The sequence below is a fragment of the Calliphora vicina genome, chromosome 5, assembly GCF_958450345.1.
Source record: "Calliphora vicina chromosome 5, idCalVici1.1, whole genome shotgun sequence".
In the NCBI taxonomy this organism is placed as follows: Eukaryota; Metazoa; Arthropoda; class Insecta; order Diptera; family Calliphoridae; genus Calliphora; species Calliphora vicina.
Window position 1 is genome coordinate 85,943,531 of NC_088784.1, and position 17,575 is coordinate 85,961,105.

At 31.2% G+C, this 17,575-nt stretch overlaps 1 protein-coding gene across 2 annotated transcripts in view; it reads left to right on the top strand.

Moving 5' to 3' along the window:
* The window catches only part of SLO2 (slowpoke 2), a 232,739-nt gene extending 215,596 nt beyond the window's left edge, over positions 1-17,143 (top strand). Inside the window, exons 22-26 of one of the 2 annotated variants that reach the window (XM_065513504.1) lie at positions 9,468-9,673; positions 9,745-9,969; positions 10,039-10,084; positions 16,115-16,303; positions 16,395-17,143. In XM_065513504.1, the coding sequence (XP_065369576.1) occupies positions 9,468-9,673; positions 9,745-9,969; positions 10,039-10,084; positions 16,115-16,303; positions 16,395-16,652 (924 nt within the window). In that variant the 3' untranslated portion in view covers positions 16,653-17,143. Of the gene's footprint in view, positions 1-9,449; positions 9,674-9,744; positions 10,085-16,114; positions 16,304-16,394 lie in introns of both variants that reach the window. The other variant, XM_065513503.1, reaches the window with a different exon arrangement.
* The last annotated feature ends 432 nt before the right edge of the window (positions 17,144-17,575 follow it).

Consider the following 17,575-nt stretch of genomic DNA (forward strand, 5'->3'; position numbering starts at 1 on the left):
ACGCAATGTGGCTTGCGTTTCACTGTTCTATTGGTACTACAATCGAATGTGTTCTGATGAAATTATGGAACTCTTTCGTGATACCCGCAGATTTTCTTTGTGTTCGATTGGCTAGTGGATTGAGTTCAAATCGAATGTTCTATTTTCCTTGTTTCAACACAATGCTTTGTATGAGTAGGGGTCGTCCCATAGTGCTGATCCAAAAAGAAAGAAAAATATGTAAAAATATTATTAATTTTCCAAAACATCTTTGAGAAATATTCAAAACAATTAAGCTCCATACATAGAGAACACATAGAGCGGAAACTCTGCTGTCAAAGACCTAACTCAGTTGTCAAAAACCTAAGTGGTGAGAATGTATTAGTAAAAAAAACTATGTGAAAACAAAAACAACACTCGTATATGTAACTTTTTTGAGTAATTTTTTTGTTTGAGTTTTTTTATAGTTTCCGCTCTATGTATATTTTCTCTATGGCTCCATATTTGTTAAAATTTATTTCTGTATTTTTCAAACTCATTTTAAAATGTTCTCTTGATTATTTCTAACGACTAGACGGATTGAGTTGTTGCCAAAATATGTGCTAAACGTTTTATTTTGGAATTCATTTGAAATGAGAAGATATTTTTGTGATAACTATTTGTACAAATAAACGAATTTATTTGAAAAAATAAAATAAAATTATGGTAGAAAATTAAAATCTCAAAATTTAAACTAAATTATATTTTAAACTACATGAGATAACTTGATAAAATAAATAGGATTTCTTTACCTTCCCACTTGCTTTATACCAGTCATTGAAATCAGTTTATGTCAGAGACCGAAAATAACGGGTTCACTTTCATGTTAATGGTAAATTCTCATTCGCAGCCATTTAAAAATAATTTTTTGTGATTTATCACTGAGAGAGTGAATTATTCGAGAACATTTTAGGTTTGGGGTTGAGAGAAACAGAAAAGAAACAAATACAAATAATCTGGATGAGTGATTTATAATTTATTTTTTTCGTAAAAGTCACAGGACTAAAATAAACAGGACTTTCTTTACCTTCCCAATTGCTTTATAACAGTCATTGAAATCAGTTTATGTCAGAGACCGAAAATAACGGGGTCACTTTCATTTTAATGGTAAATTCTCATTCGCAGCCATTTAAAAATAATTTTTTGTGATATATCACTGAGAGAGTGATTTATTCGAGAACATTTTAGGTTTGGGGTTGAGAGAAACAGAAAAGAAACAAACACAAATAATCTGGTTGAGTGATTTATAATTTATTTTTTTCGTAAAAGTCAGCTTGTGACTTTTATTTGCGAACATGAAAAATAAATCGCAAAAATGCATTTGATGCAAATCAACGCTTAAATATATAAAACTTATCAAAAGATTAATAAAAATTTCAAAACAAGTTCAAATTTCTGTTACTCAGACTTCATTACTTCATACTGATCATATTATTTCCATAATTTGTTAAAAATTACTAATAATATGTTATTGTATGTAAATAAAAGAGAAAGTAACAGTTATTAAGGTCAAGAACCCATGAATTGTTTATCTCATATCAAAACCATTAAAAAACAACAAAAACGAATAAATGTCATGCCAAACAATTTAAATAAAAATCATTTTATAACCGTTATTTTCAGTGATTTATTTTTATCACAAAAATATAAATCACAATTTGTGTTTTTTGGTATATGGACGAGTTATTTTCGATCTCTGGTTTATGTTTATGCAAGTTGAAAGCTGTACAAAGTTTCCCTAACCAGAGGTAATAGATACTCAAGCAAACTAAACATTTATTTTATTTGTCCCTCATACAAACAGGGGTCATCCTAATGTATATGAATTTATTTTAAGCAAATACCATTGTCCCATATATTTGTATGTATTTGGTAAATGCTTTTAAAACAATCAAAAACTGAGAAATATTAATATGTTCAAAATTGGGGTCACAGGAGCCAAGCAAAAAGTTTACATGTTCCATAATTAATATTAAAGTATAAATAATTTTGTAAACGTCTGTTTTAACTTTAATTACTTTTCAAAATTATCAAACAAATTCTACTTATAAGTAGTAATTGATTCAAAGGAATCATATGAATTTTCAAGTATCATATGAAAGAAATATTTAACAAAAATTTCCAATGAAAATTTTCTGTTTAAGAAAACTACCCAAACCATTTAAATTTTATTTTATTTCAATAACAATTCATACCATTTTTTTAATTTTCATGTGCTTCTAAACGTATGAGTGATTTTGAACAAAAATATAAATAAATAATAATCATACGCTCTCATATGTAAATAAATATTGCAAAGCTTATAACACATTCTAAACTTTTTGGCTTTATTTTTTTTTAGTATTTATTGAAACTTTATTAATTTATTTAATAAATTTATTTAAATTTTTGGCAAATTTTATTTATAATTAATAGCTTTAAACAAAATTATTATTAAATTTGTATAAACCTCAAATATAACTAATAGATTTATAAAAATCATTACTTATTATTGTATTTTTTAGTTAAATATAGATTTTTTTGCTAGAAATATTTACAAAGTTTGTTAGTTGTAGTTGCAATGAAATTGATTTTGAGGTTACACACATTTAGTTGTTATTAATTTTCCAAATATTCGGCATGACTTTCACTTAAAATTAATGTAGACATAATAAAACATAGCAAATAAAATCATTAGCATTTTATATATTCAGCATTGTAGTATTATTATTTAATTAAATTCTTTTCAATATTAACATAAATATTTTATACAACGACATAAAACAATCTACCATTCATTTTACTTTTTTAAATTTTCATATGCTCATTTGGGTTGTAACTAACTAAAATCACAAAATACCAAACAAAATTAAAAACAAAACCAAAAAAAAAAATCCCCTAAAAAAATATAACTAATTTTGTACTAAAAAACCATACAACTCTGCCACTACTAAACAAACCAAAAATAAAAAATAAAAATAAATACAAAATTAACAAACAAAAGTATGATGAGGAAACTAATGCTACGCCAGATTCGTCTAAAGGTAGTAAGGAAGTATTGCACAGTGTTACATATCGACCACCATCATCGGGTGGCCCACATTCCCATCAACATCATAAGTCAACTACCTGTTTGGGTGGATGTACCAATCGCAAGGGATCAACAGTAAGTACAATGCAACTATGTTATTTTACAAACAAAAAAAAAATACCGTCCAATTATACTAATGGAAGAATCCATTTCAAAACGGACAGCAATTAGGTTTTTTGCGGATCTGTCATTTCCGATTTCTATGCAATTTTCCTTATATATATTATAGTATTCATCCAGAGATTGACTATTTTAATGGAGTCCTTTCTAGTCGTAAACTATGGCGTATTGGATATTGAAAAAGTTTTAAAACTGTGTAAAAATATGCAAACATAATTGCTTATAACTACTAAACTATAAAATGCACAACTTTAATTTTGATTGAAATCATAGATAAAGGAATTGCATTTGAACAAATTCAAATGCGATTTTAACTCAAATTCTGGGTCTATAAAATTACCCGACCCTCTTTTAACCCTTTAATGCATATTGTTGCCAATTGTCTACATTCCAGTTCCACTTAATTTTATACAAACATAAGCTTGATACTAATTCAGATTCTCCTTCAGCAAAATCAAATGGAGTACGAACAATTTCAGCTAAAGAAATTCTAAATCAAACTAAAGCTAAAGGAAATATATTAAATAAAAATCAACTAAATATTTGATATTTTAATTAAGGGTTAAAAAATTGGATTTTTGTGATATAGACTCCAGAACTATTTATACCCGAATGAAATAGAAGATGTTCATTGAGTAGTTTAAGAGTTATGGGCAAGTTTTTTTAATCTAGAAATATTTGTAGTCAAAATGTTTATGATCTGATAAATACTTGCAGAGGTAAATTCCAAAATTTGTCAACTCTCACTGCTAACCGCTTTGATATGGATTCCTCCTAATACTACAAACAGAAAAATAAAACATTCAAGACACACATGATCAGGAAAATCGAAAACATACTTTTTGTGTACATAATTCTACACTAGAATGGAATTTTTTCACATATTTTTTTAATGTTGTTTTATTAAAAAAAAAAAAACATTTCTCGAAACACAAGAAATATTGGGTGTATAACTTAAAAATGCGGGTTTTTCAAATGTTTTGCTTTTATTTTTATACATTTGTACAATATAAATTTTCAAAGTATTGGCCATTGTTAGCTATAACATTTTCCCATCTTTCTGGCAACACATAGATTCCGAGCCAAAGGAACTGCTCATCTTTTGAGGTCAATAACGAATAAATACTCTTTTCCAAACTGAAGCGTATCTCAGAGAGAGAGTTCTGCATCGATCAAAACAAATAGTAGTCGGATGGAACACGGTCTGGACTATAAAACAGGAGAGGCAAAATTTTCCTCCCAACCACTTCATTCTAAAACATTTTAGAAGGTATTGCAACATGTGGACGAGCGTCATGGAATATTACGGTTTCATGTCTGGGCGTTTTTCGGCCAATGCTCGCTTGAAATGAATCAGTTGTGTTCGTGATGGTCTGGTCAGATTTTAGCTGCACATAATTAATGGGACCATTTTGGTCCCACCAAATACAGAGAATTATCTTAGCGCCATGGATATTTGGCATTGGTGTCGATTCGGCTGGTTGGCCGGGCCTTACATACATTCTCTTTGACTTTGAGTTATCGTAATGGATCCATTTCTCATCGTAATTAATGATTTAGGGCAAAACTTATTTTCTTTTTTAGCGTTCAAGCATAATTTTGGACGATTTTCTAGGTCTCTCGGCTTCAATACGTATGGTTGGCAATTTCTCTGCTGCTAGTTAAGTACCTCCCAATGATTTTGCAAGCTCTTGTTAAGTTTTACAACAATCTTCATGGAGAAATTATTTTTAAATTGAAGAAGTAAAGCAAAACTTCCCGCATATGACGATTAGTTGGTACAAAATTCTGGACATCCCATTTTGAGACACTTTTTGAAGCATTTCTGGCCGTATATCAAGAATAACACGAACATTGTTGGGATCCAAGGCATCAATTGTTGCTGGTTCCTCAGCATATACCAGTGACTTCATGTTGCCCCACAGGAAATAATCGAAAGGTGTTAAATTTAACGTCCGTCCTTAGAGCCCAATTGACAGGTCCATTTTTGTGTCATCGGTATTTTCAAACAAAAAATCATTTATCATGGTACGGTAGCGATCTCCTAACGCGAGCTCCAGCTTAAGTTTTGAAGAAAAAGATCTGATGAAGACACCATCATGTAAACCGCATGAAACGGTGCATTTTGTTGATTGTAATGGAGTCTGTTGTGGAATTTTCTCACTTCATATGCCACAATTTTGTTTATTACCAATCGTTATATGAGCCATAAAAATCACGAAGTCGTCTATAAATTGAGCAAATCGATGACTGATTTTCAAAGTAATGGAGTCTGCATAGTCTGTTGTGGATTGATCTCACTCAATATGCGGCAATTTTGTTTATTAACAAACCCGTTAAGCCAAAAATTAGCCTTATCGGTTAACACAATTTTTAAGGTAAATTTTATAATTTGGTAGCGTTGTGCAAGCGTAAATCTATTCATTTTGATTTACCAGAGTATATAAATCATAAATGTCAAAAAGTGGGCGCAGTATGACAGTTCGTTTAGCAGTTAATCCTTTCGTAAGTCCTATCGGACATAAAACACAGCCTTTAGTATAGTTTCTCAGAAGCAGTAAACCAATAAAATTTCATTAAGGTCTATATGTCAATAGTTCAATCGTATTTGATAATATTTCGCATTGGAAAATTCGGTCGGGACAATTGAATCATTTTATTACCATTAAATTTGGTCTTCAAAACGAAACGAGAATAAAATCTTGAAACTTTGACTATTAAGATCTACGTGGATAATTAAGTTTCAATGTCTTCTCAACTATATTCATTCATTCATTGGCCCAACTTAATGTAAGTTCCAGGTCATGAGGCTATCCGCGGAAATGAAATCGCTGATGAATGCGCAACTAAAGATTCGTTCTTGGACAAAACTCTTGCGCAAAGGGATATTTAGACTCCATTGGCTCTTATCGAATTTGATAGATGAATGTGCGTACCACCACTTGTAGAATATCCGGAATGCCTCTGGCCTTTTCTGAAAAAGTAAAATACTCTCTTGGCTCTTGGTAGGAATTCCATCAGCCTTCTTTGTTTACATTTATATGAGTTATTTATATGAAGAATAGGATAAATCCATACAATACCTTCTCTGTGACTTCCCCGCTTTATAATACAAATTTCTACATGTCTCTGGACATATCTGGACTATCTCAGTATTGCGCCATTTACTAATCTGATCAAATTTGTCAGAAGTACCGGTTGGTTCTCTCGGGGACCTCCTGAGTAACAAAGACGTCCGGATTGGAGCAGGTGATTATTATTTTTTTCTTTATTACACATAGATTTTTTTAAATTCATTCAAAATGTATATTCATCCATTTACAAAAAGAGGTGACAGGTGTATGGTTAGAAATTCGAAACTTTAAAGGGAGAAAAAAATTACTTTGGTACTTCTTTGGCACTTATTTAAGGTTTCAACCAAAGAATAAAAGCATAGAACGGAAGGAGAGAGTAAAATATTACTCTCTTTTCACACATACGGGTGATACAAAAACAAAATACATGCAATACATTTTCATGAATTAGGTTTCTGACAACAGGCTTAGGTTTTTGGCTCTCATTTACCTATCTAGTTGTTGTCTATGGTTTTAACCAATAAGCATAGAAATAAATTTTAAATTGTATTCTTTACTTATCAAAAAAATACAAAATATAAATTTGGTACTTTTTGGAAATTTCGCAAATTTTATTTAGTTTTGGTACTTTTTCCATAAAATATGTTTTTCTAAGGGCTCCTATTACTATACTGAAATTTATTTAAATGATATTTTTATCATCGCAATGAGGAAAAAAAAGTACCAAAAAGGCGTAAAAACAGGAAATAATTCAAACTTATTAAGCTAATTATCCTAAAATGTTAAACATTGCCTATATGGTCAAACAAAACATAAGTAACAAAGGCCAAAACCGGGTAAAAATGTTGGTACTTCTGACAGAAAAAAAAGTCTCCTAAATGTAGTATTTTGAAATTTCCAACTTGTCGAAAACGGAGATTGGTATTTTGTCTGCTAATGATACTTTTTCAATATACAATTTTAAATTATTTAACTTATCGTTATAGAAGTTAAGCGAATACGTTTCTGAGTGAACTAATAATCAAGTATAGGGGACTTAATGATGTTCAATGTACCAAAGGGGAAAATTAATGGAACTTTTTTATCATTTTGAATTTTCTATAATAATGAACCTGCTTTGGTAGTTCTTTATAATAGTCGGATTTGACACACAATGGTATAGAAAAAAAGAGTGAAATAGAACTGTAACTTCTAAACTTCTTCGTCCGATTTGAATGAAATTTTACAAGAAGAAGTTTTGTTGAGCTTAAGTTTTGAATTTTGATTGCATGGGCCCACCAGGCGGCCAGGGGTCCCCAAAGTAGGATGTATGTTAAATTTTTAAAACGATCCCATTTCTTCATCTGTGTTACGATTTCAAATCTCAAATTATCTCTTATAACCAGAGATCGAAAATAACTCGTCCATATACCAAAAAAATCAAATTGTTATTTTTATTTAAATGGTTTGGTATGACCATTATTCGTTTTTGTTGTTTTTTAATGGTTTGGTGTGAGATAAACAATTCATTTGTTCTTGTTCTTAATAACTGTTACTTTCTCTTTTATTTACATACAATAACATATTGTTAGTAATTTTTAACAAATTAACAGAAATGAGAATTTTTTCATAAATTCTTATTAATCTTTTGATATTATTAAGCGTTGACATGCATCAAATGCATTTTTGCGATTTATTTTTCATGTTCGCAAATAAAAGTCACAAGCTGATCTTTACAAAATAAATAAATTATAAATCACTTATCCAGATTATTTGTGTTTGTTTCTTTTCTGTTTCTCTCAACCCCAAACCTAAAATGTTCTCGAATAAATCACTCTCTCAGTGATATATCAGAAAAAAATATTTTTAAATGGCTGCGAATGAGAATTTACCATTGAAATAAAAGTGAACCCGTTATTTTCGGTCTCTGCTTATAACTTAGGAGATATTTGCATTTGAAAATTAAATTTTCAAAATTTTTACCCATCTTACACATTTTTTTTTTTAAAACAGCGGATCCAAATATTTCCCGATTTTCTGCGAGTTGTTAAGTTTTCGCTAATTAATTTGCCACGTAAAAATATAAGGTAGACATGTTATATATCAATAGATAGGGGATTTTGTCTATTTATAATATAATAACTTTTGACAAATAACTTTAGACAATTAAAAAAATCATGGAATACTTTTTTGAAAAATATGACAAAAAATACAAGTTTATTTAGTTTTTGCAAAGATACAAATTTTCAAATTGAAATTAAATTTTTATTTATGAGTATTTTTCAATGAAATTTTGCAGTTAAATAGATTTTTGTGTTGAAAATGAAAAAATAAAAACAAATTTTGAAATTTGTAATTAGGAATCCCGAAATTCCCAAAAAAAAGTGTTAAAAAATCCAAAAAAATCCCCAAGGGAGAGGTTATCGGAACCGGTTTAGAAGTTTCTGATTTATTTCCCTCTTTTTTAATATACCACTGTGCGATATTAAATTTTAGTTGTATATAAATAAATACAGATAATTGAAGCAATAACGACCACTAAATTTTATTAGAACAAAAAATATTTAATAAATTTATTTTAAACTTTAAACCTTCTACTATAATTTACTAATACATTCTAACAAACAAATATGTAAGTCCTGGTATCCTTTGCGGCAAGGTAGGTAAAACTCAAATTAACAAAACTGGCTCAGATTTTTTTTATGACGAACCACTTGAATGACATGTTCGAAATGCATTTTTGAAATCTTAGAAAAACGTAGATGAAGCATGATTAAATAATTCTAATTTTTTTTTCCAAACTAAATAAATATATTCTACTATTTAACTAAATACTACCTAAATACATATAATATTTATAATAATAATACTACTACTACAACAACAATTTACCACTGTTAATAAAATGCTTTTTTGTATGAATAGGAATGCTTATATTCGTTCCATTACTACTAAAAAAACGAAATTCCCAAAACAGACAACATTTTCTACTAAAACTGCTGCTTACAGGATCTTTTTTACTATAAAAAGATGTAGTCATGAAGAAAAAAAAACAAATTATTTCTAAAATTAAACGAATTAGTAGTGTTGTTAAAACTTAGTAGATGTTTTAAAAGAAGAAACAAATTTAACATATTTTCCTTATCAGCCCCCCAAAAAAGGATCAAGAGAAACTAATTGTACAACAGTCGTCTATGTTTTTTCAGTATTCGATCAATTTGGCCGATGAGGCACGCGATAATCATGCCCAGCAAATCGAAAGGGCAGAAATAGCGAATTTAGTGAGAAGTCGCATGGAGTCATTAAATTTACCCACCATTGATTATGATGATGTTAGCGAGAAACGCAACCATTTATCGTATGTGATAATCAATCCAAGCTGTGATCTTAAATTAGAAGAAGGCGATTTGATGTGAGTAGATTTGCCTCCAAAAAAAACAACAATATAATAAATAAACTGTCTTTTTCTCCCTCCCTTTACAGCTACCTAGTGCGTCCTTCACCCTTCTCGGCGCAGAAGACCTTTGAACGTCACAACTCCCGACGCAAATCCAACATATCATTTTGTTCCAACATCAATCTGGGTGCTGCCTGTGGCCCGAATGTCGGCTCTGTGGGTGTCAATTCGAGTGCTGGGGCCGGCTCGAGACGTGGCTCCGGCATGGGCTTAAATCCCATGCAAATGCAGAGTGTTCAAACATTGGCCGGGTATGCTTCGCCACGCTGCACGCCGCCAATACAACAAATTAAATCCAATTCTCTTTCTCTACCCGACAGTCCTACAGTTGTTGGCTCGCAGCGCGGTCGGAGTAATTCATTACGGGTTGGCTATACTTCAAATTATTTTGTTCACTTGATTTTTTCTTTTATATCTTTCCTTTTTACGTTTTTCTTTTGTTATTGAAAACCAAAAGAAACATTTACTTTCCCATGTTTTTCCAAAATGCAATTTCTTTCAGTTTTTGTGTCTACATATTTATTTTTGTATCCGTATGTTGTCTTTGTCATTTATATCAGTATTATTTGCGTAGTTAATTTGTTAATTAATTTAAGTATTTGCTTTTTCAATTTATTTTTATTTCTATACTGTGCTATTTTGTGTTCATTAGTATAAATTGTTGCCAAAGTAATTTTTAAAGTAATTGATTAAGGTCATGGACTTTCTATTAAATTTATCAACGAATGGTTTTTAATACATATTGTGAAACTGGAAGTCGAGAGGTAAAAATAGGAATCCAACCACTTTCTGTGTCAATTTATCGATGTCCGTCCATCCGTCTATCCCTACAAACATTAAACATAATCATTATCTGACTAGTTTTAAAAGTCGCGGTACAAAAATACCGATCAAATCACTTTCAGAGTAAATTTGTTGATGTCCGTCCGCCAATTATCTGCCCTTTTTACACATTTGTAATTTTCAATGAAAAGGTTCAAGTTTTGGTTAAAAATAACAATCTTTACCAAAAAAATCCGATTAAAAATACTTTTTGTATTTAGGGCCTGGCTCACTAAATGCGAACGAACATTTTCTTTCTTATTTTATATTGAAAACAATAAAAAAAATTAAAATTTATTTGTTGTTTTCAATATAAAATGAGAAAGAAAATGTTCGTTCGCAATTTAGTGCGCCAGGCCCTTAATTTAGCTATAGACGTCGCGACGCGTCGCTACTCTATTATAATTTGATACCAAAAAAATCATAAAATTTCATGCATATTCAAAATCCCAAAGTTTAATTTTCAAAATTTTTTTAAATGAAATTTCCAAATTGATTCTCGATTCTAATAAACACTAAATGAGAAGCCGCAGAACAAAAGGTACTTTTTCTAATTTTTTTACAAATTGATTTTTTGGTATTTTTATAATATTTGGGTTGAAATCTTCTAGAAAAAATCTATTTCCCAAATTTTTTAAATTTTCAAAAAAGCACCTTTTGTTCTGCGGCTCCTTAAATGATGATTAAAAATGCAAATTTGGGTTAGCTTTGGGATCAATTGTTATAATTAATATTTAGGACATTGTTTTATATTTTTATACCCTTCACCTTCGTGAGAATGGTATATATAAGTTTGTCATTCCGTTTGTAATTTCGACAATATAATTTTCCGACCCTATAAAGTATAAATATTCTGAATCCTTATAGATAGCGGAGTCGATTTAGTCATGTCCTTCTCTCTGTCTGTTGAAATCAATTTTCTGAAGACCCCAGATATCTTCGGGATCCAAATCTTTAATAATTCTGTCAGACATGTTTTCGAGAAGTTACCTATTTAAAATCTGTCCACAAATAACTGAGATATGAGGAAAAAACCAGGACAACCTCGTCTTTTGACCTATTTTTGACCTATATCTGGATTACTAAGTCATTAATAAAGACAATATGGATATCTAATGATAGATATTTCAAAGACCTTTGCACCGACGTATTGGACCATAGTAAGTTGGATCTACAATAGGTCAAAATCGGAAAAAATATTTTTTAACCCGAATCTTTTTTTCTAAAAATCTAAAAATTAAAGAATTTAAAAAAAAAAATTAAAATAACAATTCGAAAAAAATTATTTCCGAAATATGAAAAATATTTAAAACTTGCTGACCCGTCAGACGTTGTCCTGTTCAAGTTATTAGCGATTTTAGATATTGTGAGTTTCGATATAATAAATCAAATTTTGGTCAGAAATATGAGTGATCACAGATCGAGCTCATTTTCATGATTAAACGCTTATTGTCCAAGTTATTAGCGAATTTAGATATTTTGAGTTTCGATATAATAAATCAAATTTTGGTCAGAAATATGAGTGATCACAGATCGAGCTCCTTTTCTTGATTAAACGCTTATTGGCCAAGTTATTAGCGATTTTAGATATTGTGAGTTTCGATATCAAAAATGTTTATTTTTCAGAAATATGGGTGATCACAGATCGAGCTCCTTTTTTTGATTAAACGCTTATTGGCCAAGTTATTAGCGAATTTTGATATTTTGAGTTTTTATATAAAAAATCGATTTTTTGCCAGAAATATGAGTGATCACAGATATAGCTCCTTATCGCTTATTGGCCAAGTTATTAGCGAATTTAGATATTTTGAGTTTTTATATAAACAAATCAAATTTTTGGTCAGAAATTTGAGTGATCACAGATCGAGCCCTTTTTCTAGATTAAACGCTTATTGGCCAAGTTATTATCGATTTAAGCTATTGTGATTTTTTATGTAAGTAATCGAATTTTGGTCTGAAATATGATTGATCACAGATCGATGTATTTTGCAGATGTATTTAATAAGTGGGCTATTAGTGGACGTAGACAGTTTTTATTTATGTAAAAACTTTTGCGGACTATGTATAGCAAACATTAAAAAACTAGTTAAATCGGTCCAGGCTTCCTGCGGTTTTAAATATATCGAAAATAAAATTGGTGTGATCAATTATTCTTTCAGTAAAAACTTAAATTGGATTATTATGATCATTTAAATAAAAAATTAGCCAAATCGTAGCCGTTTTCCGATTTTAGATAAATCAAAAGAAGTGGGCGTAAAAGTAGGCGTGGTCAATTTTTCATTCCGTAAAAATATATTAGATTCGGCACAGCCGAATATAGCTCTCTTACTTGTTTTTTATAAAATTAACGCTTTCCTTCACGAACTCTTTTTTATATTGGGTGTATGACTTATGTATGACTTATATGGACTCCGAGTCAAAAGAACTGCGCATCTTTTGAGGCCAAGAACGAATCAAGCCAATATCGGCTACTCTGTTCCAAAAGTGAAGCGTCTCCCAGAGAGAGCGTTCTGCATCGATCTAAATCGGTCAAAACGTCCCAACCACTTCATTCTAAATACTTTTTAAAAGGTATTGCAACATGTGGCCTAGTGTTGACATGATGGAATATTACGGTTTCATATCTGGCCGCATGTTCTGGTAGTTTTTTGTCCAATAATCGCTAAAATTGAATCAGTTTCGTTCGGTACAGGTTCTCTGTGATGGTCTGGTCAGATTTTAGCAGCTCGTATACTGAGAATATCCTTAGCGCCATGGATATTTGGCATTTGCTTCAATTTGGCTGGTTGGCCGGGCTTCACGTACGATCTCTTACTCCTCGGATTATCGTAGTGGATCCACTTTTTATAATGATTCGGTACAAAAATGATTTTCTTTTATAGCGTTCAAGCTGCATTTCAGACATACAAAATCGTCTTTCAAGATCACTCGGCTTCAATTCGCTTCTGGATGAAGCCTGCTGCTCGCAAACGTTTTGATATTGTAACTTCCAATGATTAATGCCACCAATTCTTCGTCATCAAACTTTTTTGACTGGCCTGGGTGATCTTTGTGTCAAAATCACCACTCAGCGATTGCTTTGTAGCGGCATTTTTTGCAAATTAAAGAATTAAATCAAAACTTCCCGCATATGAAAATTCGTTGGTAAAAAATTAGACATTTTCGAAGCAAAAAATAGTGAAAGTGTAAAACTCAACAGCGAGCAGCAATTTCAAAACGGATTCAGTAGGATCCATGAGCAGAGAAATTGGGTACCATACGAATTGAAGCTGAGAGACCTTGAAAGACGATTTTGTATTTCTGAAATGCTGCTTGAACGCTATAAAAGAAAATCATTTTAGCATCGAATCTAATGAGGCCAAGAACGAATCAAGCCAATTTCGCATACTCTTTTACAGAGTATGCATTGATCGGAACAAATTGTATTCGGAGGAGTCTGCACTATAAGGCGGATTAGAGAAAATTTCTCGTCCACTTCATTCTAAATAGTGTTTAGCAGGTATTGCATAATGTGGCCGAGCGTTGTCATATTGGAATATTACTTTCAGGTTCCGTGTGATCGTGTGGTCAGATTTCAGCAGCTCATAATAGATAGGATCCGTTTGATCCCACCAAATACAGAACATGACCTTAGCGCCATGGATATTTGACTTTGATAACGCTTCGGCTAGTTGACCTGGCATCACATACGATCTGTTACGCTTCGGCTTATCGGATCCATTTTTCATCGCAAGTAATGATTCGGTGCTAGAATTATTTTCTTTTATAGCAAACATCATTTGAAACAGGCAAAATCGTATTTCAAGGTCTCTCGGCTTCAATTCATATGGTATCCAATTTCCCTTGTTTTGGATAAATCCTGCTACTCCCAAACGTATTGAAATTATTGCTTGTGTAGCTCCCAATGATTTGGCAAGCTCTTTTGAGTTTGAGAACAATCTTCATGGAATCCAATTATTGGTCTTCATAATTTTTTGGCTGGCCTGGGCGATCTTTGTCTTCCGTTTCAAATCCACATTTCTAAACTGCACAATTCATCCCTCATACTTTGGAACCGATGAAACACATTCACTATTCAGCTTTGGTGAACAGTCGGTGTACTTCAGCCGCACTTTTTTCATTTGAAAAAAGTAAAGCAAAACTTCCCGCATATGACGCTTTGTTGGCACTAAATTCGCCATTTTCAAAACACAAAAAAAAAACTTTGTTGTTTGCACTATAATTTGCTTAATAACTAAGTAAGAATAAATGACAGATAAGTTATTTAAAACAAAAAATGCGTTCAAAAGATACGCCATCTATTGTAAGTTAATATAAACTCATAGCTGATGTGGTCGGGCATGACCGACTATATTTTTATTACCGTAGAAAAAAATTAACATTTAAATGCCCTAAGCTCTGCACAAATCAGTGGGCTGAGTTCAATTTTTTAAATTTGGAAATATTATAGCAGTTACTTATTGATTCCGCTTTAAAGCTTCAATTATATGCTAAAAAACTTTAAATAAGGAGGCTTTGTTTTGTTATTGATTTTTTTTTTTAAATTTAGCTTTTAGTTGTTACTTTTCAAATTTACATATTTATGTTTCTAAAATTATTTTTATTTAAAATTTTTTCAATAACGCTTCCTTTCACATGCTTTTATTAACAATCACACATCCTCAGCACTACAAAATCATTAAATTAAAACATGAATTGAGTTTGAAATTAAAAAACACACAAAAATGAGATTTAAAAATTCAATTCATGTAACTCCAATCACAAATAGTTGTATATTTCCTCAAAAAAATAAAAAATGCAATATCTGTCCTAAATGTCTGTCTTTATGTTTTGTCTTGTAAATTAAAATGAACGTACACCTCCTACAATTGGCTTAAAACCTTTCTACTTGTTTTCCAAAACTGAATCTATTCCTAACCACAACCACCCCCCACCTCTACCCCTCTCTTTCTTAATATCTGTGACTGTTTGTTTATGTTTGAACTCCTTTTCAAAAACTTCAAGATAATTTTAGTTTGAAAACTATTAGAGAAACAAGAATTTAAAAAAAAAATCCTTAAATTAAAATGAAAAGCCACTCGTAATATCAACACCATCACACCAGCAACCTATCAACCACTAACTAGCATAATTATCACCACCACCACCAAAACCACCTCTAAAGTAATTAAGTCCAACTCGCAACTGAGCAAATGTGTGGAAATTTTGTATGAATGTCTTTGTTATGCACTTCAAACTGAACCCCAGGATGTCTAGAGGAGTTTGGGTCAGCAATGACGCCACTGGAATGCAACCGCATACTGGACTGAGAAGATGTTGTTGAACTACACCAAACCACATCATAAAATTGTTTTGCAATTCAATTAACTAATTAATTAATTATTGTTATTTAAGCCGTAAAGTGCAGCTTGTTTCTTATTTTTTTTCTTTTAAATAATTATTATAATTTACTTAATTGTGTTGAAAAGTTGAAAAAATCGCCAAAGTTTCTTAAACTTTGATTGAATTCTAGATGTCTGGAAAATGTTCTTCTATTCTATTGTTTGGTTCCAAATTTTCCATGTTTTCTTTTAGATTGATAATGACATATTATTGAGACGTTCGTCGTCGCTGCGTCAGGGTTTGCCAAATGTTGGTGTTAATACGGGTAGAAGAAAATCGTCACTGGAGGAAATAGGCATTAGTCATTTTACCACCTTAATGCAGGCCACTAATCATACTAACCCCATTAAAATCGCTCTCAATGGTAGCATAGGCCTAGAGGTTAGTCATCAGCATACACACTCTAATACTCTACCGCTCTTTATTTCCTTTGCTCGCCTCGTTCACTTATTATTTAACTAATTTTCCAAAGAATCGTATCTCATTACAGGTCACACCGCCCGAAGAGCCCACACCCATTCTGGGTGTACCCTGTGTTATGCCTTCCGGCCAAGGTGGCGGCATCAATCCCTCGACATTGGGTGGCGGTTCATCTCTGAATATCAATAGTGTGGATTTGTCACCCAACTCCAATCCAAATTTACCCCTGCAAATACCCCAGGATCAGTCGCAAGGTGGCTCCGGTTCACAATTGCCCTCACCGCAGCATCTGCAGGGTACAATTGTATGATACAACCTAATGTGGGGTCGCCGACTCCGCTCTTCAATATCAAAGAAAAACAAATGGATTTAAAATGCAGCCAAACAAGAGGACAGAGCATTTAGATGGAGGAGTGGGATCCCTTAAAAATTATCCCCCTCTCATGGTTAAATATTCAAAATCAACGACTTGTACATTAAACTATATAGATTTTTGTTAAATTAATGTTTATTTTGTAATTTTTGTTTTTTGTTCTTAGATTTTAAGCAAAAACCCAACAACAAAAAAAAACTGACACTAATGCTAAGAGATTAAGTAGTTGGCCTTCTTTACTAATTATTTTTTTCTGAATATGTTTCCTAATTAATGTTAAGTATTTAAAAGTTTAACGCCCCCATTATTTATAATAAATTTTTAAATTTTCCCAGGACTTATAAAACCAAATTTGTTTTATAAACCTTTGAGAAATTTAAAAATTTATTGTGAATAAGACCTTAAAACATTTAATTTGTTGATGTGTTTTTATTTAGTTTTCAAAGGAGTTCAAGTAAATTAAAATTATACCAATTAATTGTTTTGAAATTGTGTTTTAAAAAGTTTTTGAAGGATCTAAAAATTACTTCATAATGTTTGGTAATTTTGGTAAGATGCTCAGTTTTAATAAAACAAATTGAATTGCCCAATTCACAATCGGTGTCGTAGTGTTGTAAGTTGTATGTCATAAATATTTGACAAACAATATTTTTCGAAACAAAAACAAAACATTAAAAAAATTACGACATACAACGATACAATGCTACGACACAGATTGTGAATTGGGCAATTATATTTAAGATTTTACGGGTAACGTCAACCCTTTCACCACCGATCAGTTGTGTCGATCGGAAAAGAAGATAATAATAAATCTGTATCTTCCAAACTACTGGTCTGATTGCAAATCATAGAGAAGGACG